At 40.0% G+C, this 23,829-nt stretch overlaps 2 protein-coding genes across 4 annotated transcripts in view; both read left to right on the top strand.

Moving 5' to 3' along the window:
- Nucleotides 1–7,136, top strand: part of LOC125022291 (probable phosphatase phospho1) — a 12,621-nt gene extending 5,485 nt beyond the window's left edge. For all 3 annotated transcript variants that reach the window (XM_047608819.1, XM_047608817.1, XM_047608818.1), the window contains exon 2: nt 3,992–7,136. In XM_047608819.1, the coding sequence (XP_047464775.1) occupies nt 4,012–4,791 (780 nt within the window). In that variant the 5' untranslated portion in view covers nt 3,992–4,011 and the 3' untranslated portion in view covers nt 4,792–7,136. The remainder of the gene's footprint in view (nt 1–3,991) is intronic.
- An 8,183-nt stretch (nt 7,137–15,319) lies between these two features.
- On the top strand, nt 15,320–23,579 carry LOC125022097 (gap junction gamma-1 protein-like). Its single transcript, XM_047608400.1, has 3 exons — nt 15,320–15,699; nt 16,522–16,587; nt 21,203–23,579. The coding sequence occupies exon 3, from the start codon at nt 21,256–21,258 to the stop codon at nt 22,618–22,620; it is 1,365 nt and encodes a 454-aa protein (XP_047464356.1). The 5' UTR covers nt 15,320–15,699; nt 16,522–16,587; nt 21,203–21,255; the 3' UTR covers nt 22,621–23,579.
- Nucleotides 23,580–23,829: the final 250 nt, after the last annotated feature.

The raw sequence follows: 23,829 nt of genomic DNA on the forward strand, positions 1-23,829 counted from the left end.
AGCCAAAGGCTAGCAGTTAGCAAGCTAGCAACCAGGTAACTCTATTTAGAAAAACAACAACATACAACATACAACAATTCCACTACATTAACTTACATCAGGAGCATCAGGAAACACAACGTCACACAACTCTCGAACTCGGACTGTATTGCAAATTTCCACTTGCAAGGTGAATCCCACAAGAGGGCGCTGTTCATATTTAGGAGATTTCTCGCGAGATAGGTAACGACACGGCAATATTTGCTAAGGTCAGAGTTCACGTGTTGTAATGTGTCTTTTTGAGATTATATATTCTGATTCTAGTACAGCCAATGATTGTAATATATATGTTATTCCTGTTGTTAGCTTCTGGTTAGCTTAGCCTCCGTAGCTTCTAGACACCAACAGTTGCCGTGGCATGACTTATGACTGTTGTTACGTATTTTGTGTGACCTACACAGCTTTCATATATTTATATTTATATTATAAATACATATATTTTTTCAATTCCTTCACTTTTTCAAGTATAATAATAGTTGGATGATACCTTACGTGGGGAAACAAATATCAAAAAGTCAAATGTTTTAATCTTAAAGGACCATAGTGTGGCCATCTAGAGGTGCGGTGGCAGATTGCAAATAAAGTTACCCTCCAACCTGCAGCTTAAAATGTAAAAGAAAAAATATATGAATGTCACTCTCTGCAGCTGCAGGGTTTGGTTTGTCCATCGTGGGCTACTGTACAAAAATAGCAGCTGACCATGGTAGACCCACTCCCACTGTAAACATAATGGGCTTATTGTAAGCTATGAACAGTGTGATGCTCAGTTTAATAAGACGTAAAAGAAGACATAAATATTAATATTATGTTCTGTATATTAATATAACGTAAAAATGCCTCTAATATGTTGTTTTTTTGGCTTTTTTTAAGCTTTTTTCATACAGTGAAAGGAGCAAATATTTATCTGAACTGAATCTGAGCAACAAAGATCTCAAATCTAGTGAAATCTGTCTTGATTGAGACTGACGTCTTTACAAAGCGCCAGTTCTAGCTCTTAAAGTCAGACTTGTTCGAATTGTGGGTGAGGTATTCTGTCCCACATACGTCTGTCTCCTTGCTCGAGTTACAACATGCCTTAAAATGGGGAAGCCTTGTGCTACTGACATATCAGTCATACAAATATGGAACTGGCGCAGCTCCAAAATCTGGCATGTATAAATAAATGCTTTTAAGGGAATGAAGGAATGTCTGTGTGGAGAGGAGCCAGTGCAGTAATTCAAATATCCGTCAGGGTATGCTGTACAGTAAAGCAGTGTGTGCTACGTTGATGTTGTTTTTCTTCCACTAAGTGTCATGAACATCCTGTTTACATGTTCCTTTTGTTTCCTTTCCTCTGGTAAACATATGTTTCCCTTCAAGTCTGTGGATTCATTAAGAGTATTTAAGCATTTTGATGTTTCCTCTGTGCTGTGTTGGTTGGCACTGTAGTTTAATTGAACTGAAACTATGCATTTTCTAGCTTTTTTTTTTTTTTTTTTTTGGCATCCTGCCATTAACCTCCGGAGACCCAAGCTTTAGTTTGCTATGCGTTTCTAATTTCTCCAAGGTATTGGGATTAGTAGAACCTAAGAAGTATAAAAACTAAGCATCGTCTTTCAAGAGGAGTTTGAAAAAAACATTGTCCTCATATGTGGACACTGGGATTATTTCAAGATTTATATTATAATAAAATCACCAACGTATGACAAAATATGAAACTAATTACTTTCTATTGATAAAAGTTGTTAAATTTGTGCGTCATATTAAACTTAAAACATTAATAAGCATACATAAATACATTTTAACCGTAGAACTTTATGAGGTTTTGTTCCTCGTCCACTTTTGTCCTGGGATCATCTGCAGAATGAAAAATTTAAAATTAGAGGAGGTGGTATTTTTCATCACATCCACGCCACTGCTGACATGCAACAGTCCAATTTAATATATCAGCAACAGAACTGATAAAAATAATCACAATACAATTTTAAATTCTTAACATCAATTATTAATTAAGCCCCAATACTCTTCCACAGAGTATAGGTGGTACACTGTTAAAAAATATGAGTTGCCTCAACTAAATCTAGTCATTTTGTTGCTTTGACTGAGTTAAGTTCAGTCATCTCATTGTTTTAAGTTTACTACACTTCAGAACACGAGTTGCTGCAACATGCAGTCAGTTGACTCAAGTTAAGTAAATCTAGTCATCTTGTTGCTTTGACCGAGTTAAGTTCGGTCATCTCATCATGTAAAGTTAATTACACTTCAAAACGCGAGTTGCTGCAAAACACAGTCAACTGACTCAACTTTCTCTATCAAGTAAGTTGGACTAAAAAAATATTATTTGAGATCATTTTAAGGCATGTTGGTTGTTGAATGTATTTTTTCCAAATTCCTACAAATGTGAATCAAGTTGATCAACATGAAATACATAAATGACACAACACGCAGTTCAATAAGTAACTTTGTCCTTCAAATAAATAACAATAAAATAGAAAAAAAGAGAAAAAGGAGAAAAAAAACATAAAATACAAATTAAAGCTGCAGCCACTGTTGCCCGGGACCTTCTGTGTCCTCCTCCTCCTCCTCCTCCTCCTCCTCCAAACAAACAAAGAAAACTGTTGTGACCCAGGGCATTACGTACATTTCATTTCCTCTTAGTACATACAGTAGTCCAATGGAAAAATGGCAAAAAAATGAAAATACTTAAGGCCCAAAAGCAGAAACATCCTCCTGAGCCATACATCTAACGGAGCAGTTTATTCTTGAGAGAACGGACCCTGAGAGTGCACATCTCGGACCCGACTCCCATTCTGAAGGAGCACACAGTCTGCATAGACACAGCCAAGAGGATAGTTAGTTGCCTGATGAGAGTGCTTCAGTTTATAATGGACAATTAGCGCGTTTGTTTGGCGAGGAGAAATGGCAACACTTGCAGGACCACGTCATTGAGGGGCAGTTGCCCTAAGCAGCACGGCCAACACTGAAGTGAAGTAACCCTGTACAGGAAAAAAATAAATAAATAAATACTATGCATCACTTCAAGTCTCTGATAAAATGGCACATTTCACAATTCCCAACATGAAACAAACATAAACTTAACAGACGCTCCAGCGATTGGGGAGGGTGCGTTGCAGATTGGTCGGCGGGGGAGTCGAGGTGGAGACGTCGGGGGAAGGGGAGGGCGTCATAGCCCCAAGTAGTTTTGAAATTCCAGACAGACACATTTTCAGATCTCAAAAAAAGAGAAGATGTTGAGGGAAAATTGATCACCCTACTTAAATACTTGCTTTCACTCCGCCAGCCCTAGCTAGCTGGTGCTACATTCTGACGTATTTCCGACTATCTGAGACGGAGAGCCATTCGATGAATCATACATGTTGCCTACAAATAAACTGACTTTGGTAAAATAATATTACATGACTTCACCCTGAGGAAAAACCTGCGATGAGCTCGGATTTTAAGAACATTGCGGGCACATGTGTGTTGGCTGAAATGCCCACCTTGACTTATTTTCTGAAGTGACCTGAATTGATTATTGTGGGTTTTTAACGAGTTTCCGCACTTTTTTCAAGTTCAAGTTGTTGTAACTCTTTGTTGCAGTGGACAATAAGTTGTCTCAACTTGACAACAGTAGATCTTCTGACTAAAAGCCTAAAGCCCTTTTAACAGTGCACCATACCCATATGGTACTAGCGGTTTAAAGGTCTACCTTCGACTTTCGACTTTTTTCTCAAACTGCATGATGAAAAAAAATTATTAAAATTTGGCACTAATACCATTTGCTACCACTAGGTGGCAGACTAAAATGTCAGACATAATGAGGACAACGGGTTTTAAATGAAGCAGAATAAGAAAAACCTAAAACTTAATGTCCCCATATGAGCACGAAGGGTCTCAGGAGGTCAAACTCGTCCTTGGCAAAGTAAAAAAAAATCTTTCTGACTGTTTCATTCTTCTTATTTTCTTTTTCTAGAGAGGGACCACTCACCAAAGATGACAGCTCCGTCAAACCTAACCGACGCTGCACCACGCGAGCAGCGGTTTCTGGTGTTGTTTGACTTTGACGAGACCATCATCTCTGAGAGCAGCGACGACGCCGTGGTGCGAGCACTGCCAGGCAAAGAGCTCCCTGCCTGGCTGACCAACAGCTACAGAGAGGGTTACTACACTGAGCACATGCAGAAGGTCTTGGCCTATATGGCGGAGCAGGGCGTGTCTGAAGACTCCATCCACTCGGCGGTGGAGAATATCCCGCCGAATGCCGGCCTCCTGAACCTCTTCCAGTATCTGCAGAGACACCAGCAGGACTTTGAGCTGGTGGTGGTCTCCGATGCCAACATGTATTTCATTGAAACGTGGCTGGAGCACGCCGGGGTGCGTCACCTCTTCAGGAAGATCTTCACCAACCCGGCGAGTTTTGACGTGACCGGCCGGCTCGTGCTGCTCCCTTTCCACTCGCACTCGTGCACCCGTTGTCCAGACAACATGTGCAAACAGGCGATCCTTCGAAAGTATTTGCTGGACCGGCAGGAGGAGCGTGGCGGCACTCCTTTCCAGAGGGTGTTCTACATCGGAGATGGGGCCAATGACATCTGCCCCTCTCTGGCTCTGGGGCCCCAGGACACCGCCTTCCCCAGGAAGGGCTTCCCCATGCACTGGCTGCTGACAGATATGCAGAAGTCCCAGTCCGCCAAGTTCAAAGCGCACATAGTTCCATGGGTCAGTGGTGAGGACATAGTGGATTCCTTGAAGAAAATAATGGAGGAAAGATGAGGACAAGGGGAGTGAATATACAATACAGCAAAGGTGCACCAACAACAGTCCTCTAAAGATGCGGCCAAACAATAGTTCTTCATTTTGGAAAGACAATGTCTGTAAAGAAATGTGTAGCTGCAGCTGGTTAAGTACTTTGTTTTAATAGGGATTAAATAAACTTGACGTATATGTAGTGAAATTTAAAACGATTTGAAGAAAGATTTTATGTCTTACCAGGGTTGCAGCTCATGCTAACTGTCGACATATTAGCATGTTTCCCAAAATGTACGACTAATCTTTTAATGTCAGCCTAGTGAAAGAAAAACGACATATTTCTATTTTAATTGATTGCCATTAATGGCATATCAGTATTAAAAGTCCCCCCTGCAATTATCTTGGAGATCAATAACGAATATAATGTATGTTCTGGTCCTTAACCTCCTGAGACCCAAACTTTGCGTCTTTAATTTTTCCAAGGTATTTACGATTAGTAAAAAAAATATGTCCTCATATGTGGCCATTGGGATTATTTCATTATTTAGATTATAACAAAGTCACCCTATGTGTGACAAAGTATAAAACTGTTTATTTTAATACCTGTACATGACTGAGTCCCAACATCCTCAAACGAGTACTTGCTAATTAGCGACGTTGTTGCTCGTTGATATTGATAAAATATGTTAGATTTGCGCTTAATGTCAAACTAGAAACATTAATTCAGCATAAATAAATAAGCCTTAACTTCTGCTACCACCAGATTACACACTAAAGCGTCGACTAATGAGAACAACAGGTTTAAATGAAGCAGAATAAGATGCGATAAAACCTAAAACTTAATGTCCCCATGTGAGGACGCAGGATCTCTGGAGGTTAAGTCTAATAGGTCCCTTCAGTATGAATGCATTTGGATATCTCATGAAGCAGTGTTGCTACAGATTTCAGTGGCTCTTCCAGCCGTGTGTGTGTGTGTGTGAGGGTGGGGGGGGGGGTCCTGGTGTTGGTAACCGTCTTTTTAACGCTCCAGTCGAAAAGGCCTCGACGATTGACACACGAGTAGGAGCGGGTGTTGCAGCCCTATCGGAGACAAAAGACCACACATGTCGCATCAGGCCTGGGACACGGACGACGTAGAACAGAGATAAGGTGACAGCTCAGAGTATGTGCACACACTCCACAGCCCTGATACCCAACCTCGGGCTTGATTATACAACGGTAATCTACACCAGCATGAGTAGCCAGCACACGGCAGCTCTTTGGACCAACGTTAACACCCCCGTCCCTCTGAAACTATGAAAGAAAAGCTGCAACGCAAAACACAGGTTTTAGATTTTAAAGTCCAATTGAGTGATTAACATTGACAAAAGTCTGTGTGTTTGGAGAGGATTTATGTGTTTATTTTCATAATTAACCCGACGTGTAAACCTCGTTCGGCCTCACTTCATGCCGGGGGGTGGAAAATATATACATTTTAAAGTTATTTTTAAAAAAAGAGGCATATTCTGTTAAAATTCAGGACATACTAGGATTTAATTTTATTTTTTTTTCTAGTTTACAACACTTTGTTTAAAATGTACTGTAACCGTACTACTGCTGCATGTCTACTGTGCATATCTTGATTTTTAGAGACTATTTAAAATAATTTTTTATGTCATTATGCACACATATTAAAGTAATAGTGTGGATATTTGTATTAGTATTTTAAATATTTCTACAAATATAGAAACATCCATGCTGAGGCATTAGAAGTGAATCTGGGCGCGTGTGTGTTTGTCAGTGGATGAAAAATCGCCTTAAAGAACACCTTGATGCTGGAAATCTCCTTTTAAACAGTAGTGTTTTAATTATCCCGGGAGCAGAGAAAGGAAATATAACGACACAATAACAATAATGTGTTGATTTACACTGTCTTATTTTCCTCTCCAAGAACAAAATGTTTAATTTTTAACAAAAAAAAAAGCGTCACTTAGATGGTGAGGTGTAGTGCTAATGCTTTGTGGTTAAGGGACTAAAGTTGTGTGAGCTTTTTTTTTTCTTTCTTTCTTTTGTGAGTTTATTTTCCTGTCGTGTGTAACTTTAATTGACTTTGTGCAATAATAATTCATACTTTAAAAAGAGAGGAAGAGAAACTGACCGCTGACATTTTCAGGGATGTGAATCGATCCCAGATCACTAGACCACAGTGCTTTTTTTTTTTTTTTTTTTTTAAATGACGCTTTAAGATCATATTCAGGCAACCAAATTAATGTATGTGTTGTTGTCACTAATATGCTACATTTATTTTTGAATTGTGCGTGTTCATTGAAAAATAACAATGAAGTGTGTAGTGCATCGATGTAACGGGAATATAAAGCCATTATCTGACAGTGGGTGTCTGCTGTGTGCTTTATGAGTGTGGGTTGAGACGATCGTCCCTCAGATACTTGATCAGTTTGGGATCTGGTGAATTTGGAGCCCAGGTCAACACCTTGCGCTGTTCTTCATGTTTTTTTTGAGTTGTTCCTAAACCGTTTTCGTGAGGTTTTCGTTCTACGTGGGTGCTACATGTCTCAGTAACATCCACATGGATGAATACCAGGTCCAAGTTTCCCAGCAGAACACCGAATTGTCACAAGATGGTTTAAACATTATTAACTTAAACCTGTTCCGTGGTCATAATGTTGTGGGTGTATGTGTAGATATCAGATATACAGTGTTAAAAGTGCACATTTCTGACTCAAAATATCAGTGGATTTCCTGAGTGAAGTCCTGAAGGTAGACAAAATGAACCCAGTCAAACAAATGAAACAACAGTATTGTGCTTTTGTTTATTCTTTTGTTCATTTTCAAGAACAAAATGAACCAATATTACATATGGGTAAATGCACCTCTAGGTTCATTTCGCTGTCAAATAAAAGTCGATCAGTTCAGAGGTATTTCCAGTCAGTGTAATGAGCCGCGGATGATTTATGGAAGGGTGTGACGGCCACAGACAAATGAGTTCTAACGAACTCAGACAAAGAGCTGATGTTGCTCATCAGACTGGAAAAGGTTTGGAGGTTGGAACCCACCAATCTACAATCAAACAGCTTGAGAACAAATGGAGGAGATTTAAAACGACTGTTACTCTCCATAGAACTCCAAAAGGAAAGAAGTGTAATAGTCTGAGAGGTCACAAAGGAACTTTTAAAGCCCTTTTCAAATTTAAATTCCATTAAAGCTCTGCTACTTCCCTCCCCACTCCACTGTGTGTTAATTACTTTGCAAATCATAATGGATGATAAAAATATATTTGTGATACTATTTATCCCCAGGAAGAAATAACCAACGACCTGTCAGCATTTAAATCAAACTCAAAGTTGCTGATGAACACATTATTGGCTGATTTAACGGTTTAATTCGCCTAAATGGGCGAATAGTTCAGCAACATCTTCACTTTGCGCTATAACATGTGTCTAAACTTTGAATTATAGCACATCCTTGATAATTCTTAAGGGACAAGAGGCAGAAAAAAGACACAAAATCAAAGAAAAGAAAGATGTCAATTCACACTGTATTATTTTTATCAGAGGACCTCTGTGCTACGAGAATTATAGTCCAGGTAATTTGAGGTGTAATTTTTACTTCATAAATCACTGACATGGACGATCACAGATGACATCCATGATTATTAGAAATTACCTGAGGTTCCCAAGTAAAACTAATCCCGTGCGAATAGGGTTTAAGCAGCTAAAGACACATTGGCTTATGTTAATGTTCATGAATCCATTGAACAACCAAAACAGTGATGGACACATTCACAGTTTTCTCAGTATCACATGGAGAAGACAGAAGAATACCGGGAAAATGTTTTGCTGACAGATGAGACAGAAGTAGATTATCTGGTTTAACTGGGATGTGTTACCTCTGGAGGTGAACCAACATGGATCAAACATGGGTGCGGCGATGTCCTTGTCTGGCCTATTTTGCTTCATCTGAACCTGAATGACTTGTCATCACCAAAGGACCAACAAACTGAATTATGTACAAATGGTTAATTTTCTTGGACAAATAAGTATATATTTAATGTTTAACATGTCAGTTCTCTTTCTCTACTTTGAGGAATTTTGTGAACATCTTCAGAGTTTTTTTTTTTAATTTTTAATGAAAAAAAAAAAATATTTAACAGACATTTCACCATCTACTTTTTCATTGCAATTGGGTATTTTTCAGCCAAATGCTGTTTTCCCTTTTGAATGCTGAGTAGTTGCTGCTTCTCCTTTGGCCTTGAAAACTAAGACGGGCAGTTTTGTCAGCGGCTGCTGCAGCAATTGTCTTCTGGGAAAAGGTCAACAATCTTGAAAATATTCAGTTTAAAAAAGTCAGTTTCACAATAATAATAATAAAAAAATGGGTTTTTTTCAAAAAAGTTCAGGTTTTGACAGACAATCCAATGACGTCTGGGCTCTGTACTTGTGTGTGCTTGTTCAAATGAGCTTCATCTTTCTTTTCAAAGTAGATAACGTGCTGTTTTAATTGCAAAATAGACCAGAGGAGAGAAGAGGGGAGGGTGTGGAGGATTCATTCTCAGTTTGTTGGAGTACAAGATACAACACAACTGTGCTTTGTGCAAGGTGCAAGGAATGATACAAGGAAACAAGTGTTAGTTGTGCATTCCAAGGTTAGACATCTTTGAAGTAAGAAGCAGCAAAGATGTGGTTTTACTGTTGCATACCTTTCTTAATTAAAACTAACTGTATTGAGGTGGGGTCGCACAGTCATAGATGCATTAAACTAGTTCCCTCTACAGCACGTGTCTTCAGGACCACATTTACCGTGATGACACACAAACACAGAGACCACAACTGTGCGAAAACAATGCAGGACAATTAATAGCCCCCCTACATCCTCACATTCACTTTGATCTCAACTGCACACTTGTAGGTTTGTGGCCGTATCTTGTCTTGCATGATTGTGTTGCAAGCATCTGTCCACAGAAAGACAGACGGGCACGTAGACTAATTAGCCACAACATTATGACCACTGACAGGCGAAGAAAATGACATCGACCATCTTCTGACAATTCAATGTTCTGCTGGGAAACTTTTGGACCTGGCTTTCATTCATGTGTGGATGTCACTTAGACGTGTAGCACCCACTTAGACCAGACTAGACACCTCCACCCCACAGCAATGACACTTCTTGATGGCTGCAGGACGCAACCTGACACGGACACACACAAAAACATGCAGAACAGCACGAGGTGTTGACCTGGCCTCCAAATTAACTTGATCCCATATTAATCAAGTACCTGTGGGATGATCCACAGAGAACCCTCCCCTCAGACCATAGGGTTTATTGCATCACATGTGTCATTTTAAGCTACTTTCAAGAACAATTCAGCTTCTGCACTATTAAAATAATAATATTTTGGGAAATTTTCAATAGATGTCACAAAATGTGCAAAATATTTGTGTGACACGGTTATTATCAAATGTTTGCTTGCTTTAAGAATATCTCCGTGTGTTAACAAGAACACAGGGAATCACAAGCAAACTGACCTGAAGGTGGCGCCAAGTCAACATCTCACAAAAGTCTCCGAATCACTCACACGCCGTGTCCTCCTGCCTTGACTTTGGGGAGTTCTTACAACACACCAATCTCTTAAACTGACAAAGAAATTAACTGCGAGCGACAAATTAGCGCCAGGGTTCCTTCGGCATAAACAGCAGAGCTGATGTAAATTCACCAACACGTCTCAGTATGTGACAGCGACGGCTCAAGGCCGTGGATGACATGTGTTTGTGCGTCATCGCGAGAGTTTGAGATGCCGCTGAAGTCCGACAACTAAACTGTTGATTCAGCTTTCCTACTTGTGTTGAGCTTGGCCTATCACGCATCCATGTTTTTCTTTTGTCCTGTTACTGTATTTAACCCATGTTTATTCCTCTGTGCTGCGTTCTTCCTCTACAGTTTGACGTCAGATCAGATTCCCTGTGATCTATCTTTGCATCTTGTATCTGATTTCATCTCTTTGATTTATTCTGTCACTCTTCTCCCCCCGGGAGATTCCATGTCATCGCTGTTGTCGACCATCGTATCTTCTGTTGTCAATCCAGGATCCGCTCATGATAAAGACGCCAGCAAAAAAAGAAAGAAAGAAAGAAAGCTGACAACACAAAACACATGTAACTCAAACTCACTGAGCTTATGTCACTTATACGCGCATTGGCCAGTTCATTAGGTACAGCCTTTCTATTCCAGAAGCTTGTTGGATCTATGCCAAGAAGACAACCAGGGTTCTAACCCACTTCTACCAAGGTGTAGTAAGTATTAAACTGCCCATTGAGTGTATACACCGATCAGTCATAACATTATGACCACCTTGTGTAGGACATGGGCCTTCTGAGGGCGTCCTGTGGGATCCAGTGAATTTTGAGGCCAGGTCGACACCTTGCGCTCTTTTTCATGTTTGTTTGTTTGTTGTTGTTTTTTTGTTTGTTTGTTTTAGTTGTTCATGAACAGTTTTTGTGTGTCATTGCTACACTGCAAAAAAATGAATTTCAAGAAAGCAAAAAATATCCTTGTATCAAAGAAATACATCTTATACTTTGTTCAGAGACAAGAACTTTGTGCTTATTTTAAGAATTTTTGTCAAGCAAAAAAAGCTTCACGCAGTGACAGATTCTTAATACGAGATGATTGGATTGATTATAAGAATATTTTACTTTACTTTCTAGTAATGCTGTTTTTTACAGTGTACAGGCGGCGCTGTTTCAAGCGTCTCTGGGCTCCAGGCAAGAGGCACCTTGATGTTGGATTCATCAAATTTAGCGACAACAAATGCATTACTAACAGGATAAATTAACACTGTCGTTGGCAGTACTAACTAAAATTGCAGGCACAGTGTTTTGTGTACACAACTATTGCCAACAATACTGATGTCATCACTTTATAATACACCTCTCAAACAAATTCAAACAGATATCTCAAGAGTTTAAAAGCTTCAAGCCGGTCCGCTGTCTATCTAGCGTTAGCTGCTGTTGCGCACTGAACACTAAACTTTTCTGATGCTCGGTGGGACTGGGACAAAGTGGCATGTGGCATCAACTATAATATAACACACATTCATACTTACCACTGTGTAAGTCCCATTACAGCGTCATTTGATAATCTAGACTGTATTAAAGTCTGTGATTCAATCTATTGCTGCTAATCTCCATCTAATCTCTATCACTTTTTGCCATTCAGTGGCCGTAACCATGGAGACTGTGACATCACGTGCATACCCTCTATAAGGGGTTCCATCATTGCTATCGATATGGACCAATATCAGCCATCTGTAGGGGTCCCCTTCCAGTTTGGGGCCCTAGACAATTGCCTAGTTTGCCTGTCCACTTGCAGTGACCCTGATTATGGGGGTGGGGGTGTCTGGTCTGGTCTAGGTGGGTGCTACATGTCTAAGTAGCATCCACATGAACGAACGAACAGGTCCAAACGTTTCCCAGCAGAACACTGAATTGTCGCAAGATGGTCGATATTATTTTCTTCTCCTGTGAGTAGTCATAATGTTGTGGCTGATCAGTGAATATATTGACCTGTCCTCGCTTTTTTTTTTTCCAACATGCCATCACTCCTCGGAAAACACTGGTAGCTCTCAGGTGAAATTATCCTACAAGAATTGATTCGTCAATTTCGGCCGTAGCCTTAGAAAGAAAGAGTAGCATGCTGAGTCTATTATGGCTAAACAGGCAATCCAGGCCCATTTTCAGTGACCTCCAGAGGTAAGTGAAAACCCAATTAACATCAATCTGTGAAGAATGATGACAAATCGTATTTGGGGAACTCAAACTCGTCAATGACAGCCTCGCTGCCTCCTGTTGTACCCCACGTCAATATCCAGATATCAGCTGATACAGCCCTTCCTCCCACCAATAATAGAAGACACTCAACTGTTGAAACGCTTTAGATTGCCAGTGCTGTCTGATGATTGCTTTTATGGATAACCCCATTGATTCCACTCCATTCAATTACTCCTTCCGAGGTGAAAGATAACTCAGTTAAGGGACTTGAGCCTTGTAAGAGGTCACTCTGAATTAGGATGCGAGTTTCCTATGCCAAAATGCTATCAGGCTGATTAGGGTTGTAAGTGTTTCCTCTCTTCTGCGTTTGATTTCTTCTGGTGATAGTTTAGGAACAACAGTGCCGGCCAAAAGTCGAGCTAATAGCTTGGAGCTGTGTCTCTCCCTGAGAGAAACGTCGAGTTAGCAAGAGATGGAGATGGAAAGGAGAGCTGACGTTTAATCTCACGTCCTTGAAATGAACTGTAGAGATATGTCATCAGCCACAGGAGGGGAGGAAAAAAAACCCACAATGCTTAAATTGTATCTGCATGTCCTTGAGGATGTTTCACGAGCTGAGCCTCCCCCCTCTGCCCTGTAAAATGAGCATTTGGAACGTGCTGCATTTGCTGAAGTTGTACCAGTGTGAGGTCTTATGTAGCGTGTCTGAAAAAATGCTGCAGACGTTAAAAGTAAAATGTAGAAATGATCAGAACCATATGGCAAAGACGTTATTTAGGGGGCTCTACTGAGATGCACAGTAGATTTATTTAGGGAAAAAACATGCAAATAATCCAGATTCTTTATTCAAGCCTTAAATTTAAGGGAAAAATCCATGCAAGATGCTTTAGAGAGCCTCACAAACCTGAACCTGTATCTGGATAAAGCATTCATGCAGCCTTAATACATGATGCAAACAAAACATTAGATGATGCAGGTCATACAAGACTTATAGAGTTAATCGATAGAGCCGTAATATGTAATTTGTGTCTGAAAATTGGCGTATTTGCCCTTTTCATAAAGCAACGACTCTTCCTTCCCATGAGTGATTAATAATACGCCACAATAATGTTTCTTTTTGCCAAGTGACATAAATAACTACGCCAAATAGAGACTGAATATATTTCATTGTTGTCTTTCTTTTTGATAGACGCCTCTCAGCTGGTACTAATGAAGTCCTGCCCTGTAAAGAGATACACACTGGGTCTCTGGCCTGAACATTCACATGACCTCATGCCACCACTGCCCACAGTGACTGTTTTTGTGATGATTTGTGTTTAGTGAATAAAAACTAGTTAAGCCTCCTGCTCTATCCAGCACTACCGGCCCATTCCAACAGACTGACTCTTAATTTTGTCTTGAAGGATGCCAGAAAGGTTGCAAATGAAACTCTGTGTTCAACACAAAAGGTCAAGCCCACTGACATATTTTTAGCAACATGTGTGTGCACTGAAAATGAGAGGATGACAGCACTCCTTCCTCAGTAGCTGCTCTGGGGATGACAAAAAGAAAGAGGCAATAACTATATAAAAAACAGTTTCTGCAGGTTTGAACAGGTGAAATTTTAAGACTTTTAAGACATTTTAAGACCATGGATTTAAGTTTAAGACCTACACAAAGTACAAAAATAAGGAAAATCCAAAACCCAGAGTTAATCTCAAAATAACATGCAACGATGAACTCAGGACATCCCTGGGGTGAGTCATCAAACAGAGATGTTTGGAATGAGATTTACTGTAATAAACTCGACCAGTCCAAATCTGGTTACGTTCCACTGCAGTTCCACTTCCAGGTCTCATTTGTAGTTTTCTTTCTGTGTACTGCTAATAGACTGCTAATAGACAAAGAACTAGATGGTACTAACTGTGAAAAGCCAATGAAGTGGTAAATGGACATAAGGATTTACGACATGACTAAATGGAATTTATGACCTACAATACAAAAATATTCTCATATTTAAAACTTGGATTGGAGTTATCAAATTATAGACTTTTTAAACCCTGATAAACACAATGGACGGAGTGATAGAAGTGGTATTTATGCAGTGTAGTGTTTCATCCAGGTGATGGTAATCCAAAAGGCGTTAAAGAAAGGCAACTGGACTTGTAGAGTCCGAGTAGCTTCTTCAGTTCTGAGAAAATGGTGGGAAGTTTAAATATGAGTCCAGTTGCCTTTCTTTAACGCCTTTTGATTTGAACTTCAACTTTCACTGAAAACTTTACAAATCTTTTACTTTATTTTTACTACGTCAGATTAAAATTTACTTTATACATGTTTTTATATATATATATATATATAAACATTGTTTTTTTTGTTTGTTTTTTCTCTAGTGGACACAAATCCAAAATAGTAGCTTTAATTCCAGCTCGAAAATGTACATCTCTCTACTTCCTCCATTGCTGTTTACGTTTGAAAAACGTGACGCGTCCACATTGTCGCACAAAGACCGTCGCATACGTGACGTCACTCCCCAAGTTAAAAAATGAAGCAAAAATATATCTGTTAATTCAAGAAATGATGGGAGAAATCGAAATAGTAAGTAGAAGGTAAGTAGTAGTAGTAGTAAGTAACTTTAATCGGACTACTGGTTTGGAAATAGTAACACTTTGGATTTACTGGGAAAAGCGTCATATTAGCGTAACGCCTCACTAAGTACCGGTATGACTGTATTAAACACACACATTTCTTATTCATTCATAGATTAAGAAAAACAACGGGGGACGTGTTCAGGAAGTGAGAAAACAATGGAGCTGTGACACTTAGGGGGAGGTCACTATTAGTCTATATTTAAAACTATGTGCTATCAGACACAGGCTATTTTTTTTATTTCTTACAACAATATAAAGAAGGAAATCTGCCTTGAGTCATTAGACTAGCTCCCTCCTTCCTCCTTCCTCTCTGTATCTGTCTAACCCCACCTTCTCCACTCAGTTTCTCTCCTCCTCTGCAACAACCAAGCTGCTCTCTCCTCCTCTAGTCCTTTAAAACATTAAAACCATAAGACACAACCTATCTGGACGAGATTTTTATTTATTTATTTTTTTTTTTAATTGTGCTGCAGGATTTTTAAATTTCCTGTTCAATTTCCACAATGTTGATTCAACAATGTAAGAAAAAAGGCAACAAAAAGGTAAGAAAGCTTTCCTGAATTATTCATTTGTTAAGGTGAAAAATGTACTGAAATTGTCCAAGGAAATATTCTCTGCGTTTTTATTTTTTCTCAAAGTGTAAAAATGTTATGCTAAATTTGATAGCAGTTACCTACAAATAAATAAATGTTGATAATGGTTTTAAAGTTTAACAGGCTTAATGTTTCATTAAGATTAAAAAATAAATTAGACCACCCTTCTCCAAAAAAATAAATAAAAATAAAATAAAATTGACGGTTGTTATGCTGTTAGCACTAAGCTAATGCTAGCTTAATGCTAACAGCGAAGCTTCAATGTGCGGTTAATGTAAAATAAAGCAACATATAATTCACAATTTATGTATTGATTAATCATTAAGTATATGAAATGTCAAAAAGAAAGAAATATTTGATTATGGTTTTCAGGAGCCGACATTTAAAACGGTTTCAACTACCAAACAGTCTAAAGCTATTTTTGCAATTAGCATATTTAGCATGCTGCATAAATTAATGTGAAACATTTATCCCTTATTTATTGAAATAAATTTATCCTGTTCCTAGATGTTTAGTTGGTTGAACTCAAAACAAAATGTCACAGTAATCTGTGTAAGTAATCTGGAGCTGTTTTGCAAATGTTTTATTTATTTATTTTTAATTAGTTGATTAAACATAGATTGTATAGGTTTAAACTTAAATTTATGTGCATTTTAAATCCAGACAATCTACATTTATATGAGTCAAATTATTAACAAAAACATGCACTTACAGTTGTGAAAAAAAATGTAAACACATGTTTTAATATACTATTTTCTGCTTATTTTACAGGCGTATGGCGTTTGAAATCTGAATGTGTCCGAGACAACAAGAAGAGAAGGTGTTAGAGACAAAGAAGTAAGTAGATTCCTCCGATACGCAGAAATATCTAGAATTACAGTCTTTAGACTTTAGGGATTTTTATTACTAAAAATCTGGATTCTGGCGTCTTTTGTTTTCTTTTAAGATAATTAAGACACACGGTTATATTAAGGGATTATTCAAGAGTATTCTTCACTTTCATAGAACTGTAATATGATTATAGATGATTATAATGATAGTAGTTTGCAGTTGCACAATTATCTTACCCTGCATCATATCACATTTGTCATCTTTCAGAGGAAGGCTCATAAAGTTTTTTTCTAAATACCCCAGTGTGTCGTAAACACGAGTTACATAGATAAGAGATGCTGTTTTTGTTTTTCCGTAGATTTTCAGTTAGCCAAGACATGTATGAAACGTTGTTGTTTCTGCCTCTGGGTTTGATTTACTCTGCAGGCGACTGTCATTGCTTTGTGTCCTGACAAGTCCTTATTAGACAAACCTGCCTCTAGCTTCTCTGTTGCTTTCTTTGCAAGCAACTGTGCAATTTCTTGAGTCTATATGACATAGAAAACTATTTGCTTCATTTGACCGTGTGGTCCAAACACGCCTGCTTTGACCTGGGACTTTTTCTTGCATATCTCTACCTCCACGGTGCACCCCCACAAAAACGCTTGGAAGAGCAGCGTCAGCAAACTGCAAACTTTTTATAGTCGCATTTTAGTTGGCGAGTGTTTCGTATTTACCATAGATGTTGGGTGGGGCGTCACTTTTATTGCTTTGAAGGAAACCGCTAACCTTCACATTCACAGCTTGACGTCTTCTTATATGGGGCTCGTGCAAAGCTGTTTTTTACCGGCTCTGTAGGAAACAGGAAGCTGCCGGTCCGAGGCTGGGAGACATCTGGACAAAGTGCATTTTACCACCTTCAGGCTTTCGATGTGCGAAACTGGTCTATAGAGCTATTGCTATATATATATATATTTTTTTTTACATACGTGTGAGGTTTATTTTCTGTACTAATTACAACTAGATCGAGTGGTTTGATATGATTAACAAAAGACGATGGTGTGCATGTTAATAGAGGACTCTGCTTTTCCTTTTGAGTATCTCCACGTTACCGTGAGTGTTGCTTTTCCAAGTAGCGTGTAAATAAAATAGGATCCTGGTTATAAAAGACAGAATTACCACAGTTGGCAAAAACAAGATCCAAGCAACTAATCATCAAATACGCTACAAAGTTCTGTAAAAACGTCTGTTGTTCAATTAAACTGAGCTGTGTTGAGAGGAAGTGTGTAAACTTTAGGTGTAATCCCTTAAAATGTGTAATTGCACGGCTCACAATGAATTTTCAGTGTGCAGCTTTGCTTTTTCTCCTGAGCTGAAAAATGAACTAAAGGATCTTGTCGTTAGTGAGGTTTGTGTTTGGGTGGTGATAGGTGTGTGCCACTGGGCCTTCGAATGCTGCATTACACAACCGCGGCCAGATGTGCAGTATTAGTGGGCAAGTGGCTCTTAATGAGATTGTTTTTTTTTTGTTGTTTTTTTCATTCTTTACAGAGTGAGACATAAGGAAAGACTTTCAGTCTCATGTCATTAGCAGCTAGACAATGAGTCAGTCTGACAGTGTGTCAGTGTGTTTGTGTCTACAGTGTGTCATGTGTTACAGTTTTTGTGGCGTGGCGTCAGTAAAAATGTGTGGCCGTAAAATAGCATTTGTACTTGGATAATCAGCAGTATACAAAATATGTTGTGTGAAACAAAGAAAACAACCAAAACCACAGTATAAATAATATTCTGATATTATGAAAATTGATTATTTTCTAACCTTTGTTGGATCTTTTCATGTGCTCAGAGCCTTGTGGGCGTAATAAACACAATTGTTTCTGTAATAGTAGATTCACGCTGAGATCAAAACAAAACAAAATTAATTAATGATTGATTTCACTTACTGGCAATCTTATTCCGTCATCACCCACAGTTTGTTTGTCTCTGTCCATTGTTGGTAGGTGACATGTATTTTTGAATGTGCCCAAGCACGCACATCCTGTGCGGGCCGTCCCACAGAAGAAGTCCAGACCTTTAAATCTCTCTCACACGAGTCGTCTGCAGAGAGTTTAGTCCTGAGCAGATGGGAGGCCTCAGGTCAAACAGAGGTGTTTCAGGGATAGATCTAATTTAGTAGCACTGCATAAACCACGGGGTTTGTTATATGTGCTGCTGGTGCTGGTGCTGGTGCACAGTAAAAATGTTTTTAAAACTTAAATATTGCAATTCATTTGTTGGGAAATGCAATTTAAAACAAACCTATCAGAGCGTACGACATCGCTATCACAGAAATCTAATTTCTTGCTGTGTATTAATATGATAATGTGGAGCCGTTGTGGAAAATCAATTAATGGCTTTACTTTAGTTAATCAGATTTTTTTATTTATATTAATTCCTGAGAGGTTCATTGGAGATAAATGCTGTATGGATCTGAGGTTAATGCACATTTGACAGGAGTATAAAAATGGCAGTAAAGGTCTCACGGCTTTGAGGATGAAAGTACTTGAAATGACGGCACCTTCACTGTTCGTACCGGCCTCCTCTTGCTCCACCGTTCCTTATGAAGAGCACAACCATCTTTACTGTAAATTATAAAGTATATACCGTGATATAAATGTAGTCATTTATCATAAAAAAGGGGCTGCGAAATGGCTTCGGCGTTTCCGGCACAAAAAATAATTTAAACCAGACGGGAACGTGCTTTAGTTTATGGAAGAGGATGATGTGACGTAGTAATAATGTAAAGGGGTATACACTTAACCATAGCAATTATGATTACACATTCCATCGTCATCATTACTCTTCCCTTTGTGTACTAATACCAAAGGGTGAGTTTAAACATGTGCTTTTGGATACAGCCTTTTAAAAGAAGGAGCATAAAAGTGTTATTGAGAAGAAATGCACTATTTAATATCCATGTAGGGGAAAGGCTTAAGTACTTGTCTCCGTTGCAATTTAATAATAAACTATGTTTGGAGGTAGTTGTACCTCCTGCAGAAGTGCTCATACCCAACCATGCCAACAAATGGGGCTAAAAAAGCTGTGTGCTTACAGAAGGAGAGTGTGTGTGGTGTCTTTTATTTGTAGAATAAGAACTAGTCTATTTATTCTGGGTGTGAGGAAAGAGACAAATTGTGAGTTAGACACATAAGGACACATTAAATAAATAGTCTGTTTTAATATATACAGATGGTGGTGTGCAATGTCTGGGAATTGTTTACTAGTGAGGTTTTTGTATTTCTCAGTCGGTCCGTGCTGGGAAGGAGGCATTGTGTTGGTTTTCTAACCATCGGAGGTGGATTGAATGCTTTCAAATATTAGACGGAAAAAAAAAAGGGCAGTTAATCAAGAGAAGCTTCAAAGGAACATGTAATAAGCTTTTATTAGCAACACGTTCTAAGTGAATGCATTTATTATTTAAAACAACAACAGTGTTTCAGAGATAATCCTTAGAAATAACACCGTGGTTTATTTGAACCGTCTGTTTAAATTGGTTCTTAAAAGCATTTAATGATGGAATATCAGGCAACGGCAAAAAAGTATGACCGGTTATTTCTTTGCTTGAACCCAATGACGAAGGCGTTTGAGCAGTATTAAAGGGTTAAATGATAATAATAATAGGGCAGGACATGGCTCGGTGGTGATGCCTTCCAGCAAGAAGGTCCAGGTTTGAGGTTCTCCGGTTTCCTCCCATCTTCAAAGACCTGCTCGTTAGGTTCATCGGTGATTCTAAATTGACCTTAGGTGTGAGTGTGAATGGTTGTTTGTGTCTCTGCGTTAGCCGGCAAAGGACTGGCGACCTGTCCAGGGTGGACCGGCCCGATGACGGCTGGGATAGTCTCCAGCAACCGCGCGACCCTAGTGTGGATAAGCAGTCGTAGTAGATGAGATGAGATAATTGAAACACAACAAAGAGATAAATTCACCAATAAAATTCACAACAAACCGTCATAATTATCATCATAAAAACAGTTGCAGGTTATCAATGAGTCCATTCAGTGGCACCGTAGTGAAGCACCAAAACAGACCTTTTCAGTCTGGTTATTACTGTTTACGTCAGCATCGGTACCATTACCACCGGTACCCGCCCCTATGCATTACCAGAGGAAACTGTCCAAGAACAAAAGCATTTTAGTCTGGATCATTGTTTCCAAAAGTCTCTGCAACTCCAGAGTTTTTACACTAAAACTAAAGCTAAAGTTGAGCAGAGTTTCTGAAAGTTTACATTTTAGGGGACCCAAAACTCAGGCTTAGTGTTCACACTGGGTTCAGCACGAGATGATTCTTATGATTCTTCGCTTGCTTTAAATTGTCTGTTAGTCCAAGTGATAAATATCCATCCGTGACTTGGCTCCGTTCTGGTTTATTTCATTATATTTTATTATGTTTACATTTTGCACTAAAATGGACTGCATTTCATTTTGTTGTACATATTCCAATGACAGTAAAGATATTCTAACCTGTGCTGTGTATTTAAGACGCATTTTCTCCTGATTAATTTGGTCTTGGTGCAGATATGAAACCATAAATACCTCATGTTGTAAACCTAGAGCAAAGCTCCTGAATGAATGAATTGTGTTTGACGTTTGTATGTTCTCCACAGGCGCGTAGCAGGAGGTGCAAGTTGTCTCTCGCCGTGGTCCCTCTGCCACTACCATGAGTTGGAGTTTCCTGACTCGGCTGCTGGAAGAAATCCACAATCACTCCACGTTCGTGGGCAAGATCTGGCTGACGGTGCTCATTGTCTTCCGCATCGTGCTGACGGCCGTGGGCGGCGAGTCCATCTACTACGATGAGCAGAGCAAGTTCGTGTGCAACACGGGCCAGCCGGGCTGCGAGAACGTCTGCTACGACGCCTTCGCGCCGCTCTCGCACGTCCGCTTCTGGGTCTTCCAGATCATCCTGGTGGCCACGCCTTCGCTCATGTACCTGGGCTACGCCGCCAACAAGATCGCCCGGGCGGAGGAGGAGCGTGCAGACAGCGGGTTTTCGCGAAGGAAGCGCAAGAAGCACTATCACGCGGGGAGGAAGCAGCACAGGGCCGTCGAGGAGGCGGAGGACGACAACGAGGAAGACCCGATGATCTACGAGATGGCGGAGATGGAGAGCGACGGTGGCGGAGCGGCGAAAGGAGGCGGCGGCGACGGACAGGCGAAAGTCAAGGCTCGCCACGACGGGCGCAGGCGCATCAAGGAGGACGGGCTGATGCGTATCTACGTCCTCCAGCTCCTGTCCCGCTCCGTGCTGGAGGTGGCGTTCTTATTCGGGCAGTACGCTCTGTACGGCTTCGCCGTCCCCGCCACCTACATCTGCTCGGACCCTCCCTGCCCTCACAGCGTGGATTGTTTCGTGTCACGGCCGACGGAGAAAACCATCTTCCTCCTCATCATGTACACCGTCTCCCTGCTCTGCCTGGCACTCAACATATGGGAGATGCTCCACCTGGGCATCGGCACCATCTGCGAAATCATACGCTCCCGCCGGGTGCAGCTCCCCGACGATGAGCTGTACGGTTTGACGAGAGGACGAGGAGCTCTGAGCGATGCGGTGCTGAGCGCGGAGGAGTACAGCAACTACGCCTTCTCCTGGAACGCCCCATCAGCCCCGCCGGGGTACAACATCGCGATCAAGCCCGCTCTGGTGTCTGCGGGGAACCACAACCAACCGCTGCCCGTCACGGACCTCACCAACACCAAGATGGCGTGTCAGCAGAACCACGTGAACATCGTCCAAGAGGAGCGGCAGCAGTACGACGACGAGCAGCGGAGCAGAGCCGGGATGGGGAACGCCCCCAGGGGGGTTCTTAAGGACGCGGGTCAGCCTCAGAACAAGCCGGAGGCCGACGGTCAGGCCTACAGCCAGCTGCAGGGCCACGGTAACAACCACAGCAAAGCGCAACGCGAACGCAAACACCGGCCCGCCTCCAGACACGCCTCCAGCAAGGCGGACGGGGACAGGGGCAGCAGCGGCACGAGCAGCAGCGGCAAATACGGAGTGATAAAGGGTTCGGAGTGGATATGAACCAGGACGGGTTCACCAAAATGCAATGAGAATAAGTGAAAATGTGTTTGTGCTAAACGAAATTCAGAAGCTTTTCACACACGTTTACAAACCTGGATATATCTTGTGATAAAAACGAGCATGTCGGGAGGGTTACGGATATTGGTTCTGTGTCAAAATACTGTATGAAGGCGGTTCAGAAGTAACACAGAATATTCAATAAATCAATAAGTATGAGCTTTGAAACGTCACCGTTTCAGTATTAGTGTCGAGTGAATCCTGTAGACGACGGCTTGCGAGAAACTGACCTGGACGTCAAACTGAGTAACGATTTAAGTGAAGGTTTAATGCTTTGGTTCACGGTGGAGATGGATCAAAAGAACTTTATTATAATGGCTACAATCGTGGTGAGGATGCAGCAATCTTAAGTGCCTTACCTACACAAAGAGCTGCTTTATACTGATCCCTTTATGTTTTGTTTTGTTTTCATGTTGTGTAAGTTTACCATCCTGGGGTTAAAACGTTCATTAATATCGTCTTTTTGTTTTTACCAAACTACTTTTCATGTGTCCTTCAGCTAAGAAGAAAAATAAGGTGTAGTTTCCCAGTGTTCCTGTCATTTCTTTAGAGAAAATAAGTCTGTGGCAGACTGTGAAATATAGCAGCAAATGGAAATGACATTTGACCAGTGATATCAGGGTCTTACTGTGTATTTTTTTTTTAGTCGTAGCTGTGTTCAGGTTTTATGCCGTGGATTTGTTTTTTCTGTTTTGTGGACACCAAAGTTAAAAAAAAACAAAAAAGAAAAAAGAAAAGCACCTTCCTGTTATGTTTCCTGTTATTAAAAATGAGTTGTCATTAACACAGTGAAATTTAAATTACATTAGGGACAATTGTTTGCACTACCGTTTTTTTGTGAAAAGGTATTTTTATGAATAAGAAGCGCATGTTTTGAATAAAGAATTTTTATTTGTCTTATAGTATTTTTTTTTTTATATCACATTTAACCGTTTAGGTATCAATAATGTTAAATATATTCTGTTTAATTCAGTTAAATTCCCTTTTTATATATTTATAGTATCAAAAACAGTGTTGTTGTATCAAGACACTGTACAGAACCCGAAGCCAAATACCATCAAAGGAAGAAATATTTTAATTTTAGATAAACTTCTTAAAATCCATGTGGTTGTAGCTCACAGGTGACTCTTTCATAGTAATTCAGCTAATGTA

The sequence above is a fragment of the Mugil cephalus genome, chromosome 16 (assembly GCF_022458985.1).
Source record: "Mugil cephalus isolate CIBA_MC_2020 chromosome 16, CIBA_Mcephalus_1.1, whole genome shotgun sequence".
Taxonomy (NCBI): Eukaryota; Metazoa; Chordata; class Actinopteri; order Mugiliformes; family Mugilidae; genus Mugil; species Mugil cephalus.